Source organism: Pristiophorus japonicus, chromosome 15 (assembly GCF_044704955.1).
Source record: "Pristiophorus japonicus isolate sPriJap1 chromosome 15, sPriJap1.hap1, whole genome shotgun sequence".
Taxonomy (NCBI): domain Eukaryota; kingdom Metazoa; phylum Chordata; class Chondrichthyes; family Pristiophoridae; genus Pristiophorus; species Pristiophorus japonicus.
In genome coordinates, this window is record NC_091991.1 from 133,898,173 (window position 1) to 133,911,428 (window position 13,256).

The 13,256-nt window shown below is 43.2% G+C and overlaps 1 protein-coding gene across 1 annotated transcript in view; it reads right to left on the bottom strand.

Annotated features, from left to right (window-relative positions):
• The window catches only part of abcc1 (ATP binding cassette subfamily C member 1 (ABCC1 blood group)), a 124,636-nt gene that overhangs the window by 85,753 nt on the left and 25,627 nt on the right, over positions 1-13,256 (bottom strand). The window contains exons 5-7 of the mRNA XM_070901753.1: positions 11,822-11,944; positions 5,966-6,027; positions 5,730-5,790 (exon numbers count right to left, since the gene is read on the bottom strand). Coding sequence (XP_070757854.1) covers positions 5,730-5,790; positions 5,966-6,027; positions 11,822-11,944 — 246 coding nt within the window. The remainder of the gene's footprint in view (positions 1-5,729; positions 5,791-5,965; positions 6,028-11,821; positions 11,945-13,256) is intronic.

Consider the following 13,256-nt stretch of genomic DNA (forward strand, 5'->3'; position numbering starts at 1 on the left):
GGGAGGGACAAAGAGAGGGTGGGAGGGACAAAGAGAGGGAGGGAGGGACAAAGAGAGGGAGGGAGGGACAAAGAGAGGGAGGGAGGGACAAAGAGAGGGAGGGAGGGACAAAGAGAGGGAGGGAGGGACAAAGAGAGGGAGGGAGGGACAAAGAGAGGGAGGGAGGGACAAAGAGAGGGAGGGAGGGACAAAGAGAGGGAGGGAGGGACAAAGAGAGGGAGGGAGGGACAAAGAGAGGGAGGGAGGGACAAAGAGGGAGGGAGGGACAAAGAGGGAGGGAGGGACAAAGAGAGGGAGGGAGGGAGGGACAAAGAGAGGGAGGGAGGGACAAAGAGAGGGAGGGAGGGAGGGAGGGACAAAGAGAGGGAGGGAGGGAGGGAGGGACAAAGAGAGGGAGGGAGGGAGGGACAAAGAGAGGGAGTGAGGGAGAAAGAGAGGGAGAAAGAGAGGGAGGGAGGGAGGGAGGGAGAAAGAGAGGGAGGGAGGGAGGGAGGGAGAAAGAGAGGGAGGGAGGGAGGGAGGGAGAAAGAGAGGGAGGGAGGGAGGGAGTGAGAAAGAGAGGGAGGGAGGGAGTGAGAAAGAGAGGAGGGAGGGAGGAAGAGAGGAGGGAGGGAGGGAGGAAGAGGAGGGAGGGAGGGAGGAAGAGAGGAGGGAGGGAGGGAGGAAGAGAGGAGGGAGGGAGGGAGGAAGAGAGGAGGGAGGGAGGAAGGAAGAGAGGAGGGAGGGAGAGAAGGAGGAAGAGAGGATGGAGGGAGAGAAGGAGGAAGAGAGGAGGGAGGGGGAGAGTCGCTGAACGGGCTGGGTCGGGCTGCTGAGGCTGAACGGGCTGGGTCGGGCCACCGCTGCCGACATTTCGGGTGGGGCCCACCCACAGCGAGATGCTGGGCAGGCGGGCCCCGCCAATGATGGGGGGGAGGGGAGGTGGAGAAGAGATGGGGAGGTGGAGAAGAGAAGGGGGGCGGGCGGGGGAGGAGAAGAGGGGGTGGGGGGGAAAGCGAAGTGGTGGGAGAAGAGAGGGGAAGGCTGAAGAAGAGAGAGAGAGTGGGGGAGGGAGGTGCAGTCCGATCTTCGCCCGGTCAGCCCATTCGGCCAGGGCTAGGGTCAGGCCCCTCCCACGCAGCCTCGGGGGCCTGGAGCTACTGCACACGCACATACTCTAGCACGCATCTGCAGAGGTCCCGGCAGAGTTTTCAGCGCCGGGACCTGGCTCCGCCCTCGACCCCCTGTGCTGCGCCACGCCGAGCACAAAGACATCCTGAGGAGACCGGAGAATCACAAGGTAAATTTTCGGCGCCCTTTTTCTTCCAGAAAGTCGACGCACCTTATCGAGATGCGCCGTTTTTCCAGAGGGCGGAAACTTGGGCCCTATGAAACTACCAGGTTATCGTAAAATGTTCTTTCGGGAAGGAAATCTGCCATCCTTACCCAGTCTGGCCTATATGTGACTTCAGACCCACAGCAATATGGTGGACTGCTAACTGCCCTCTGAAATGGCCTAGCAAGCCATTCAGTTGTATCAAACCGACATGAAAAAAAAACGGATGGACCACCCAACATTGATCGAGGTACCGGATTCGGACACGACAAAGGCAAACCTTGCGCACGCTCCTCCACCTGCCTCCCCACCCCACTCCCTCCCTCCTGCGCTTGCTCTTGACTGGTTCAAGAGCCTCACTGTTGTTTGCCTTGTTCACAGACCTCACAGATCCCCTATGGAGGATGCCGCACTGAAGCAGACACCGGATTAGTGGAAATATCCGCTGACAAGCCCATTGAAAGTCTGTGGACAACTGTAAGCGAGGTTAATGTCAAAAGCCGTTCTTTCGCCACAGAGAGCAAAATCCGGGCCACAAGTTTTAAAATGGTGATGTACAACACGAGATTGGAAACTACGCAATTAAAAGAAATGTTCTTACAACAGGAACAAATAAGAGGAAATGACACACTTCACTGACTGCAGACTGAGGAACTGTATGTCTAATGCATGATTGAAACATGGTTTTGCAACACTGCCAATATCAATTTAACCGATAAAGGAATAAGGGAGCAGGCAGGGAAGTGAACCGGAGTCCATGATCGGATCAGCCATGATCGTATTAAATGGTGGAGCAGGCTCGAGGGGCCTTATGGCCAACTCCTGCTCCTATTTCTTATGTTCTTAAATGAAATGGAAATGAATAATGTAGCTTTTCCTTCAATTGCTTTACAATAATGAACTTTCTGAAAGCAAAAGCATTTTGATTAAACTGAAAAACTAATTAATAGTAATTAATAGATGATTAAAAATCTAGAGGTTTTAATTTCTATACAGGTACTAAAAAGTTTTCACAATTATTTCTTTAGTTTGGGGAGGAAACAGATACAACTTTTGCTGCCTGCAATTTTGTCTTCAAAATATACGCATTAACTAGCCAATTTCCTGTCGTATTGCTTACCACAAGTCAGCTGATATGCTGTGTTCGGCATGTTTTGCTTGGTATAACACTATATACAATGGGCTCAATTTTCCCCATTTTTTTGGCAAGCGCCGTTTTTCTTGGCGTATTTATTTTTTCAAAGTTTCCCATGCGATCTATGTCAGTGTAACTGACTTAGTTACGATGTTTTTCGGCCAGTTTTTTTTTTAAAAACGTCATGTTCCCTCATATCTGCGCGATTTTTTCAATTGTTCGAAGTTTGGCAAACATTTTTTTCTCTTAAGTCGGCATATCTGGCCACTCCCGAAAACCTTCTGGTGAGTTAAGAAAACCAGCGCACATTCACAAATCTGCGCTGAAAGACACCATTGTTTTTAAATTGAAGATTTTGGAGGGAGTCAAGAACACTGTCAAAATCAATAATAAAGTTGAACTTTTTTTTTTAAACTGTCAACGTAGAAGTATAAATTTGTTGGATTTCAGAAGTTCTCTCATTTTTTAAACTACCCTCACGCCAACAGCGAACATCTTGAAGCAGCGCTGGAAGGTTGTAGATTTGACCGGCAGAATCGGCCTCGTGCCCGGACACAGGGGCTCAGGCACAAAACAAGTTGGGGAGGGGGGGCGGGGGGTGGAGGAGAGCGAGAGAAGCCGATCGGCAGGCTTGGAGCCCGGGGAGGGGGAGAGAGAAGTCACAAGACTCCAATTAGTAAAGATGGGGGGGGGAGGAGGAAAGAGAGGAGAAGTCACAAGACCTTTGGGTGTGGTCCTTTCATACAGATCTGGAGAGATACAACTGCGAACCTGTGCTGCCTGCTTTCATGCCATTTTGAGCTTCTTTCAAAAGGTTAAATTTAAGTATGGGGGCAATATTGACAATGCCATACCTTGTGCGAGCCTTCTGCATCATGGTGCTACATAGAAGACAATTGATTCGACAACTTTGCATCAGGAACATCAGAGCCCGTAGGGTGCTGGGCAGGAGACCTTACCCACCTCGGGTAAATCAAGACATTCGTACCTTCACCCAAGTGATGCAGACTGTGTCAGAAGGCTGCGTTTCCGCAAGGAAGTTATAAGTGAGATCTGAGAGTTGGTCAAAGCAGACCTGCAACCTCGAGGCACCAGGAGCTTTGTCAGTTGAAGTGAAGGTTACAACTACACTTTCATTCTATGATTCCGGATCGTTTCAAGCTACAACTGGGGATGTGTGCGCCATCTCTCAACATGCAACACATGTCTCCATTCGCCAGGTCACGGCTGAACTGTACACGCGTAGGAATGACTTCATAAAGTTCCCCATGACCGCTCAAGCAATCCATGACAGGGCTGTGGGCTTCTCCAGGATTGTTGGCTTCCCAAAGGTATAGGGCTGCATTGATTGTACCCACATCGCCTTGCGAGCACGTTTGACAGATTCAGAGATGTACAGGAACAGAAAAGGCTTCCACTCTATTAATGTGCAGCATGTGTGTGACGACATGCATCATATCATGTCAGTCGATGCAAGATACCCTGGCAGCATCCATGATCTGTTCATCCTACGCGACAGCATTATATCCGCCATGTTTCAGCAGAGATGGCTACTGGGAGACAAAGGGTACGGCCTCGCCACCTGGTTCATGATGCCCCATGCATAACCTAGACGGAAGCTGACCGTCAATACAACATGTCGCACATTGGCATATTGAAACAGCGCTTCCGATGCCTGGGCCATTCCAGAGGCTACTTGCTGTACTCCCCTGAGGTTTTCAGTCAGTTCACTGTTGTGTGCTGCATGCTGCATAATTTAGCTATCATGAGGCAGTAGCATCTGTTGATAATGATGTGGAAGATGCACGTGTAGAGCAGGAGGAGGAGGAGGATGACAAGGATGAGGAAGCCATGCAAGTGCCTGAGGCCAGAGCTCGACGGCAGAGGAGGGCGGGCCATTGTGCCCCTCTAACGATTGCTCGAGCCTTGCACCAGCAGCTCATCCGTGAACGCTTTACTGATGCCGGAGGGCTCAGTGACAACTATTCCACATGGACACGTTTACTGTTTGGAGCTGTTCCGTAATGTTGTGTTGTGTTAATGGAACATGATGCAGTTTTAATGTAAAATATATTTTATTCAAAAATTTACAATGTACTTAACTTTAATAAAAATTACTCTTGTATCAAACTTTACTTCAATATCACTCTAAGATCTTGTATTGCTCCAGCTGTGATTTTTCCAATGCTCTCATACAGCACTCGTTCTCACACACACAACTGGCTCTTTAAAAATGGCCGATTGCCAAATCCGAGCTGTACTGAGCATGTGCGTCCATTGGAATGACGTCAAAAACATAACTTTTTTTCTGCGCATGCACAGAAGGTGCGGCTTCGTTTTTCAGCGTAGACAGCAGGCTCCACCCCACCCGAGGTGACTGGACACACTTCGTGGTGCCAAATTTGAGTTTTCGATCGGGGAAACTTTGGCAAAATATTTCTGGCCTAAAAAAAAAATGGGTGTAACTCTGACAATACGCCAGAAAACGGGCTTGGGGAAAACTGAACCCATAGAGCTGTCTCTCCAAGGTCACAAACATCTATTTGAATAAAGAGAGTCTCAGTTCAGAGTTTAATTGTTGTCTGGTGAGGGAACTATGGAGATTAGAACATACTGGTCAGTTTAAGGCTCTAGCATTAAGTAACTGGCTTTTCCCCCCCTCTTTCTTTAGATTGACTTTGTACCTGGAACAAACTATAATTTCTGATGTACAAAACGAGCAATAGATGTACTGTTTTTATTTATCTACTTGCGGATCTCCCCTAGCATTGCTTACAGAATGTCGGGAAGTACAGTTTTACAAGGACATATACTATGTAATGCAAAATGCATTATTCTACTGCTAACGTTGTATTTTTAAGGCCGTAATGTCTAATTTTTGCGCATTAAATACAGCTTCAAGTCAATCAGAGTTTGATTATTGTCCAGTGAAGGAACAGGAGAATGAGTCCGTTTTTTTTCTGCGCATGCACAGAAGGTGCAGCTTCATTTTTCAGCGCAGAAAGCAGGCTCCACCCCACCCGAGTTGACTGGACACGCTGCGCAGCGCCAAATTTGAATTATACATCGGGGAAACTTTGGCAAAATATTTTTGACGCATTTCTGGCCGAGAAAAACGGGCGCAACTCTGACAATATGCCAAAAAATGGGCTTGGGGAAAATTGAGCCCATAGAGCTCCTGGCTAGAAGCATCCAGGATTCAATGACTGGTTTTCTTCTTTTTTTTTAAAAAGAGAATTTTTTGAATTTGTAGTACAGTGTGCCACACAAAATACATACATGTGCATCATATATTAGTTGATTAAGTTTCAGTACTTGGGTAACGCACATCCATAGCCATCTAGAACATTTTAAATTAATCTGTAGGAAAACCAAACTTATTTGACAGGAAATCTCTATAATATTACAAATGAGTGGTAATGTAAAATAAAGATTTATCGGATTACCTTTTGTGTTAATTTCAAATTCACCCAACATATCTGCAAAAAGACCAAATGCTTTAGATTTGCACCTACCCTGTAAACCACCAAAATGTTATCCTGGACAAGAATGAAGCACTTAGCTCAGGGCAGAGATTCTAGACAAAGAATTAAAAGAAAAGTTACTGTCTCAACACAAAAAAGAACTGAAAAGTTCAAAGCTTAATTAAATTCAAGAGGTTTGGTAAAGTCCCTTGAAAAAAAGACTTAGCAAAAGTGTGGGCTTGTAGTATTAGAGAAACAGCAGCAAATTAATGGGATGTAACTAGCTACACAATAAAACAGGTGGACATTGTTTTGGTTGAACAGCAATCTGTCGAATTCCCTTCCACTCCTACTTTTCAGCATCAACCAAGCAGACCAATTAAAAGGATTTCTGAATTAGTTGAAGACACAATTTTATGACAAAGCAGGGGACATAGGATGGCTTACTAATATTCAAAAGGGATCTGGCATGCTTTAAGTGTTCCCAAATTATTGTATGAATACTAAGTAATCTAAATGGGTTTGAATAACTTTGATTGAAAATACAGGATGAGAGAGACAGGGAAAGCATTTTAATTTTTTTTAAGTTCTCTCCAGTGTGTGATAGCAGTGAACAAGACAAACATGAGTGAACAGTGTGCATTATACAGTTAATACATCTGAGACTGCAATTACAACACAATGAAAGCCAATTAAAACAGCTGCCTTTGAGTAAGTCGGATTATTTATTATTCATACTGTATGTTGTCATTGTAGGTCAGGTAAAGTTACATTTTCACCATTGTATATTAAAGCTTTAAAAATATTCTAACAGTTTGTATATAGTAATTATGTCAAAGAAAGCACGAAGAAAATCTTAATTCTGAAATTATTGAATTATTTTTCTGGGCTATTTGTACTGCATTAAAGTTGGGTTACTTTATTTACCAAAGGAATACTAAGGCATTGGATGGAGGAGACAAACCCAACTCCTGGGCTTTGCCCTTGGACTATAATCTTGTGCTCTTCGATTAGGATTTTCAGCCTGAATTTATATTGAAGAAGCAGCATAGATGCAAGAGGGAAGAGTCTAGTATAGATCATTTGTCTGATTTCTCTGCGCAGCCTTTAACAAAAATGTATCTTTTAAAACTTGTACCTTAAGTCCCTTATTGGCACCGAAATCCCGGCCTTCTGTATTGAGTGTCTACGGACCCGGGAAGGCATCGCAAAAGCCTGTTTTCAGCGCACAATGCGCATGCGACGAAAACCAACTTTTCCGATATCCAACGCATATCAGGAGCGAGGACATTTGCAAGGGCAAGATTGCGGTATTTACCCATATCTTGCCCAGCAAATGTCCTCAAAATTCTTGCACCTGAAAAGCAGGCGTAGAGCTTACTTTTACAGACATAAGAGTTTAAAAACATACAAAAATATGAAATTAAATTAAAAAGACATTATTTTTAAAAACCCTGCCCACCACGTTACATTTATTTTTAACTATAATTTTTAAAACTTTAAAAACTCGGGAAAAAAAATTTCGCCAAGATATTTATTAACTTTAATTTCAATTCATTTTAATTAAGTGAGGTGTGTTTTTATTTTTTTTATTACATGTGTTTACCTGTGCTCAGCCAATCAGGTACAATATTCCACAGCATTTGATGAAAATGCTGTGGAATACTGTACCTGATTGGCTGAGCAGTCAAACGTGACTGCACCTCCTGCGTGGGAATCTGGAGGACAGGAGCGCACTTCGCAGCATGGAAAGAGAAGGCCTCCCCACCGGAATCCCGCGCTCCTCCCGGACCACCAGGTAATTTCGTAGAAGTGTTTCAGGTCGGAGGCAATTGCCCGCGGGAAGCCTCCGACCGCAATTTCAGCCCCAATATGCTATGTTCTTGTTTTGCTTGCTTTATTTGCTCTTGATATGGCTTTCTAAGAATCATATAATTAGCTTATGGTTAGACCACATGACCTTAAAAAAGTGCCTGCAGACTATCTAACAGGGCTGGCTTTTATCGCCTTGTCTTAGCTGTTTGTTTTGACAAAGACAACTCTGGAGGCTCATCGGTTGGCACAGATAGATGACAATGTTCTCAATTGTCAAGAAAATGAAAATCTCAGAATGCCAGATTTGAAAACAGAAATATTTCTTACAAACTATTTAACAGACATTTAACAGACACTCTGGTGACCGAGTTCTAAAATTTGACGAGGTCTGGTGCAAGAAATTGAGAAATGTCTCATTGGAGGGGAGGTGGCACAGCAGTGGAAAAAGAACTGATGCTGTGGCATAGGTCCTGCAGCTTTATACAATGTCCAAGACCCCACATGTACCATTCCCTGTCTGCAACATCAGGATTAGATTTTCATGTGTATACTTAGCATTGGATTTCTCCAGAATCTAGAAAGCTAGGCTTTACTCCTACATTGTGTAGAATATTTAAAAACGACTCCATGTTCTTCATTAAATCAAAATCTCATTAACAGTGGTATTATGCTAAATTTGCAACAATTGCTAAGCAATATCCAACTAAAGCTAGAAACAGATTGGCTGTAATCAGAAAATTCCAAACTAGGAGTCTCTGGAGCTTCTTGGTGTTCTAAGGCAGTAATTAGTAATTGAGAACATAGGAATAGATTCAGAGAACGATGCAGCACAGAAAGCCATTCCACCCATCATGCCTGTGCTGACTCTTTGGTAGAGCTATCGAATTGATCCCACCCCTCTGCTCTGTCCCCTGTGAAAAAAATTCCCTTCAAGTATTTATTCAAATCTCTTTTGAATGTTACAATTGAATCTGCTTCCACCACCCTTTCAGGCAGTGCATTCCAGATCACATCAACACGCTGTGCAAAAAAATGTTTCCTCATGGTCGCCTTTGGTTCTTTTGTCAATCACCTTAAATCTGTGACACTTCTGCCACTAGCAATAGTTTTTCCTTATTTACCCTATCAAAACCATTCATGATTTTATACACCACTGTAAAATTAACTTTCTCTGCTAAGGAGAATAATCCCAGCGTCTCCAGTCTCTCCACATAACTCAAGTCACATAGCCCTGGTACCATTCTAGCAAATCTCTTCTGCACCCCCTCCCAAGGCCTTGGCATCCTTCCTAAAGTGTGGTGCCCAAAATTGAACACAATACTTCAGCTTAGGCTCAACAGGTGTTTTAAAAAAGGTTTAGCATAACTTCCTTGCCTTTGTACTCTGCCTCTATTAATAAAGCCAAGGATCCCATATGTTTTTTTTTTTAAAAACAGTCTTTTCAACTTGTCCTGCCACCTTCAGAGATTTGTGTACATGCACCCCCAGGTCTCTGTTCGTTCACCCCCTTTAAAATTGTGTCATTTAGTTCATATTGCCGCTCCTCATTCTTCCGACCAAAATTACTTCACATTTCTCTTAAATTTCATCTGTCATGTGTCTGCCTATTTCAGTTTATTTAAGTCCTCCTGAAGTCTGTTACTATCCTCCTCATTGTTTACTACATTTCCGAGTTTCTTATCATCTGCAAACTTTGAAGTTATGCCTTGTATACTGAAGTTCAGGTCATTAATATATATCAAAAAGAGTGGTGGTCCCAATACTGACACTTTAATCCCATGGGCTTTAATTTTGCTAATAAGTCTATTATGTGGTCCTTTGTCAAACGCCTTTTGAAAGTCCATATATACAACATCAACTGCATTACCCTCTCCATTATTTCATCAAAGAACTCTATCAAGTTAGTCAAACACTATTTGCCTTTAACAAAAACATGCTGACTTTAATTTATTAACCCATACTTTTCCAAATGCCAATTAATTTTGTCCTGGATTATTGTCTCGAAACGTTTCCCACCACTGATGTTCGGCTGACTGGCCTGCAATGCCAGGTTTATCCCTCTCCCTTTTTTTGAACCGGGGTGGGACATTTGCAATCCTCCAGTCCTCTAGCAGCACTCCCATATCCAAGGAGGATTGGAAGATTGTGGCCAGAAACTTTGCACAATTTCCACCCTTACTTTTCTCAGTAACTTAGGATACATCCCATCCATACCAGGTGACTTTTCTACTTTTAGGACTACCATCCTTTTAAGTATTTATCTATTTTTATTCTATCCAATATTGTCACTGCTTCCTCTGTTACTGCTACATTGGCGGCATCCTCTTCTCTAGTGAAGACAGATGCAAAGTTCTCATTCAGTACCTCAGCCATGCCCTCTGCCTCTACAAGATTTCCTTTTTGGTCCCTTAACAGCTCCACCCTTCCACTACTTATATATTTATAAAATATTTTTGGGTTCCTTTTTATGTTAGCCACTAATCTATTCTCATACTGTCTCCTGCCCCTCTTATCCCCTTTAGATCTCCTCTGTACCTTCTATATTCAACTTGGTTCTCTGCTGTAGTATGAACCAGGGTGTCGATGCCCTCACTGGTATCCAACACTGAAAACCAGTTCAAGAGTGCCACACAGCTACATTCCCACAGGATTCCTGCACTACCTGTCTCTTCCTACGCTGCCAGATAGTCACCCAATTACTATCGTCCTGAACTCTGTAGCTGCGGGGTGACTACCTCCTGGAATGTGTGCACCAGGAAATTCTCAGCCTCCAATATGTCCTGCAGTGACTCCAGACACTCAAGCTCAGAAACCATGAGCAGCAACTGGAGGCAACTCCTGCACACAAGGTTATCCAGGATACATGAAAGGTCCTGGAGTTCGGAACATAGGAACAGGAGTAAGCCATTTAGCCACTCAAGCCTGTTCCGTCATTCAATGTGTTCATGGCTGATCTGTAACCCAACTCCATATACCCGCCTTTTCCCCACATCCCTTAATATCTTGGTTAACAAAAATCTATATCTCAAATTTAAAATTAATTGATCCAGCATTAACTGACATTTATGGAAGAAAGTTCCAAACGTCTACCACCTTTTGCATGTAAAAGTGTTTCCCAACTTTACTCCTGAAGGCCTGGCTCTAATTTTTAGGCTAGGTCCCTTAGTCCTAGATTCCCCAACCATCAGAAACAGTTTCTCTCTATCTACCCTATCAGTTCCCCTTAATATCTTGAAAACTTCCCACAGGAATTGCAGCCAACGGGTCTCAGCTGTCCCTGATTTTGCTTAAAAAAATCCCTTTGGGTCCAATTAATTACTCTAAATATTTATATATTTACTGTTGCCTCTTGGTTTGAATTATATAGCACTCCCTTCCACTGTTCACTTTAATTTTTGGAGAGAACATGGTTCATTCAAATTCACGCGCATGTGTGTTTTTTCCTATTGTAAAGCCGGCAAACAGCCTGCGTCAGAGCTCCAGACAGCTGCGTGGCCTTGTGCCTTAAAGGGAACATTTCCTTCCTCTGCATCAAATTCCCACTCTCACCAAATTCCCATTGCTACTCTGTTTAGCAAACCACTTTGTTTAGTAGATTCTCCCAGCTCTATGCACACATAGTTAAGAATAAGAACATAAGAGTTAGGAGGGGTAGGCCATTCGGCCCCTCGAGCCTACTCCGCCATTCAATAAGATCACGGCTGATCTTCTACCTCAATGAATCACAGAATTCATAAATACAAATCAGAACATAGTAGGAAGAAAAACTGCAATCTGAACTGGTAAACAAGCTTTGTTACAATTATTTCTTGCTCATTTAATTCTCACTCACAAACACAATAGTTCTCTCACTTTAGAGGTAACAGAATCAGCTTCTGAACTGCTAGCAGCACACCATGAAATTGTGGATTCCCATTCACGACTTGCTGTCATTAGTTTTAATGCACACCTGGGAGTGCAGAAGCTGAATTTTTACCTCCTGGTTTTCAGAAAAACATTTGCTGTGTTTTCAGATCATGAAGCAGTTATAGCATTTTATTATTTCACAATATAAAGATCTGCTGAAATTTGTTTAAAAAGATCAATACTCACAGAATCCTTAACAGATTCAAAGAGAGGAGGCTGATCTGTTAAGCAGCAAAGTACAAGTTGTATCAATACCAGAACAAAATAGATGTAAAAGGTGATATCCCGAAAAACATCAATATCGGAGTCCTAAAAAATAAGACAAACATTACTATGCAGAAACTATTTTATTCATATTGTGCGTCTCTTTCTGCCAAAAAAATTTGATTTTGTGCAATAAAGCATTACCTGCACAAACACGCCAAGGCCAAGTAAAATTTTCAACAAAGGACTCAAAAAATCTATAAACTGCAAAGTTCATAGTTAAGCTTGTTTTAATGCAACTGACATCTTCACTGCCTTTAATATTTAATAATAAAAAAAAGGCTGCTGCCAACCATGAAATACTTCTTTCTGGCACAATTTATAATAACATAACAATATGCTTTATCAACATACACAAAAAGTGCGTTATTCATGGGCGGGGGGGGCGGAGGGGAGGGTTAAAGAGTATATGCAATTAATCCCATTGAAAATATCGGTGCACAAGGCAGCTGTTTAGGTAGTGTTCTGAAACTATCTCAAATGGATAATCAAGGGGCTATAGGGAGGGAGGAACTTAAAAAATCACTATCACTAAAGAAGTAGTACTCGGTAAAATAATGGGACTAAATGTAGATAAGTCCCCTGGACCTGATGCTTGCATCCCAGGGTCTTAAAAGAAGTGGCTGCAGAGACAGTGGATGCATTGGTTGTAATCTACCAAAATTCCCTGGATTCTGGGGAGGTTCCAGCGGATCGGAAAACCGCAAATGTAATGCCCCTATTTAAAAAAGGAGGCAGACAGAAAGCAGGAAACTATAGACCAGTTAGCCTAACATTTGTCGTTGGTAAAATGCTGGAGTCCATTATTAAGGAAGCAGTAGCAGGACATTTGGAAAAGCATAATAGTCAAGCAGAGTCAGCATGGTTTTATCAAAGGGAAATCATGTTTGACAAATTTGAGGATGTAACGAACAGGGCGATAAGGGGAAACCAGTGGTTGTGGCGTGTTTGGATTTCCAGAAGGCATTCGATAAGGTGCCACATAAAACATTACTGCATAAGATAAAAGTTCACGGGGTTGGGGGTAATATATTAGCATGGATAGAGGATTGGCTAACTAACAGAAAACAGAGAGTCAGGATAAATGGGTCATTTTCCAGTTGGCAAACAGTAATTAGTGGGGTACCACAGAGATCAGTGCTGGAGCCTCAACTATTTACAATCTATATTAATGATTTGGATGAAGTGACCGACTGTAATGCAGCCAAGTTTGCTGATGATACAAAGATGGGTGGGAAAGCAAGTTTTGAGGAGGTCACACAAAATCTGCAAAGGGATAGACAGGCTAAGTGAGTGGGAAAAAAGTTGGCGGATGGAATATAATGTGAGAAAGTGAGAGGTTATCCACTTTGGCAGA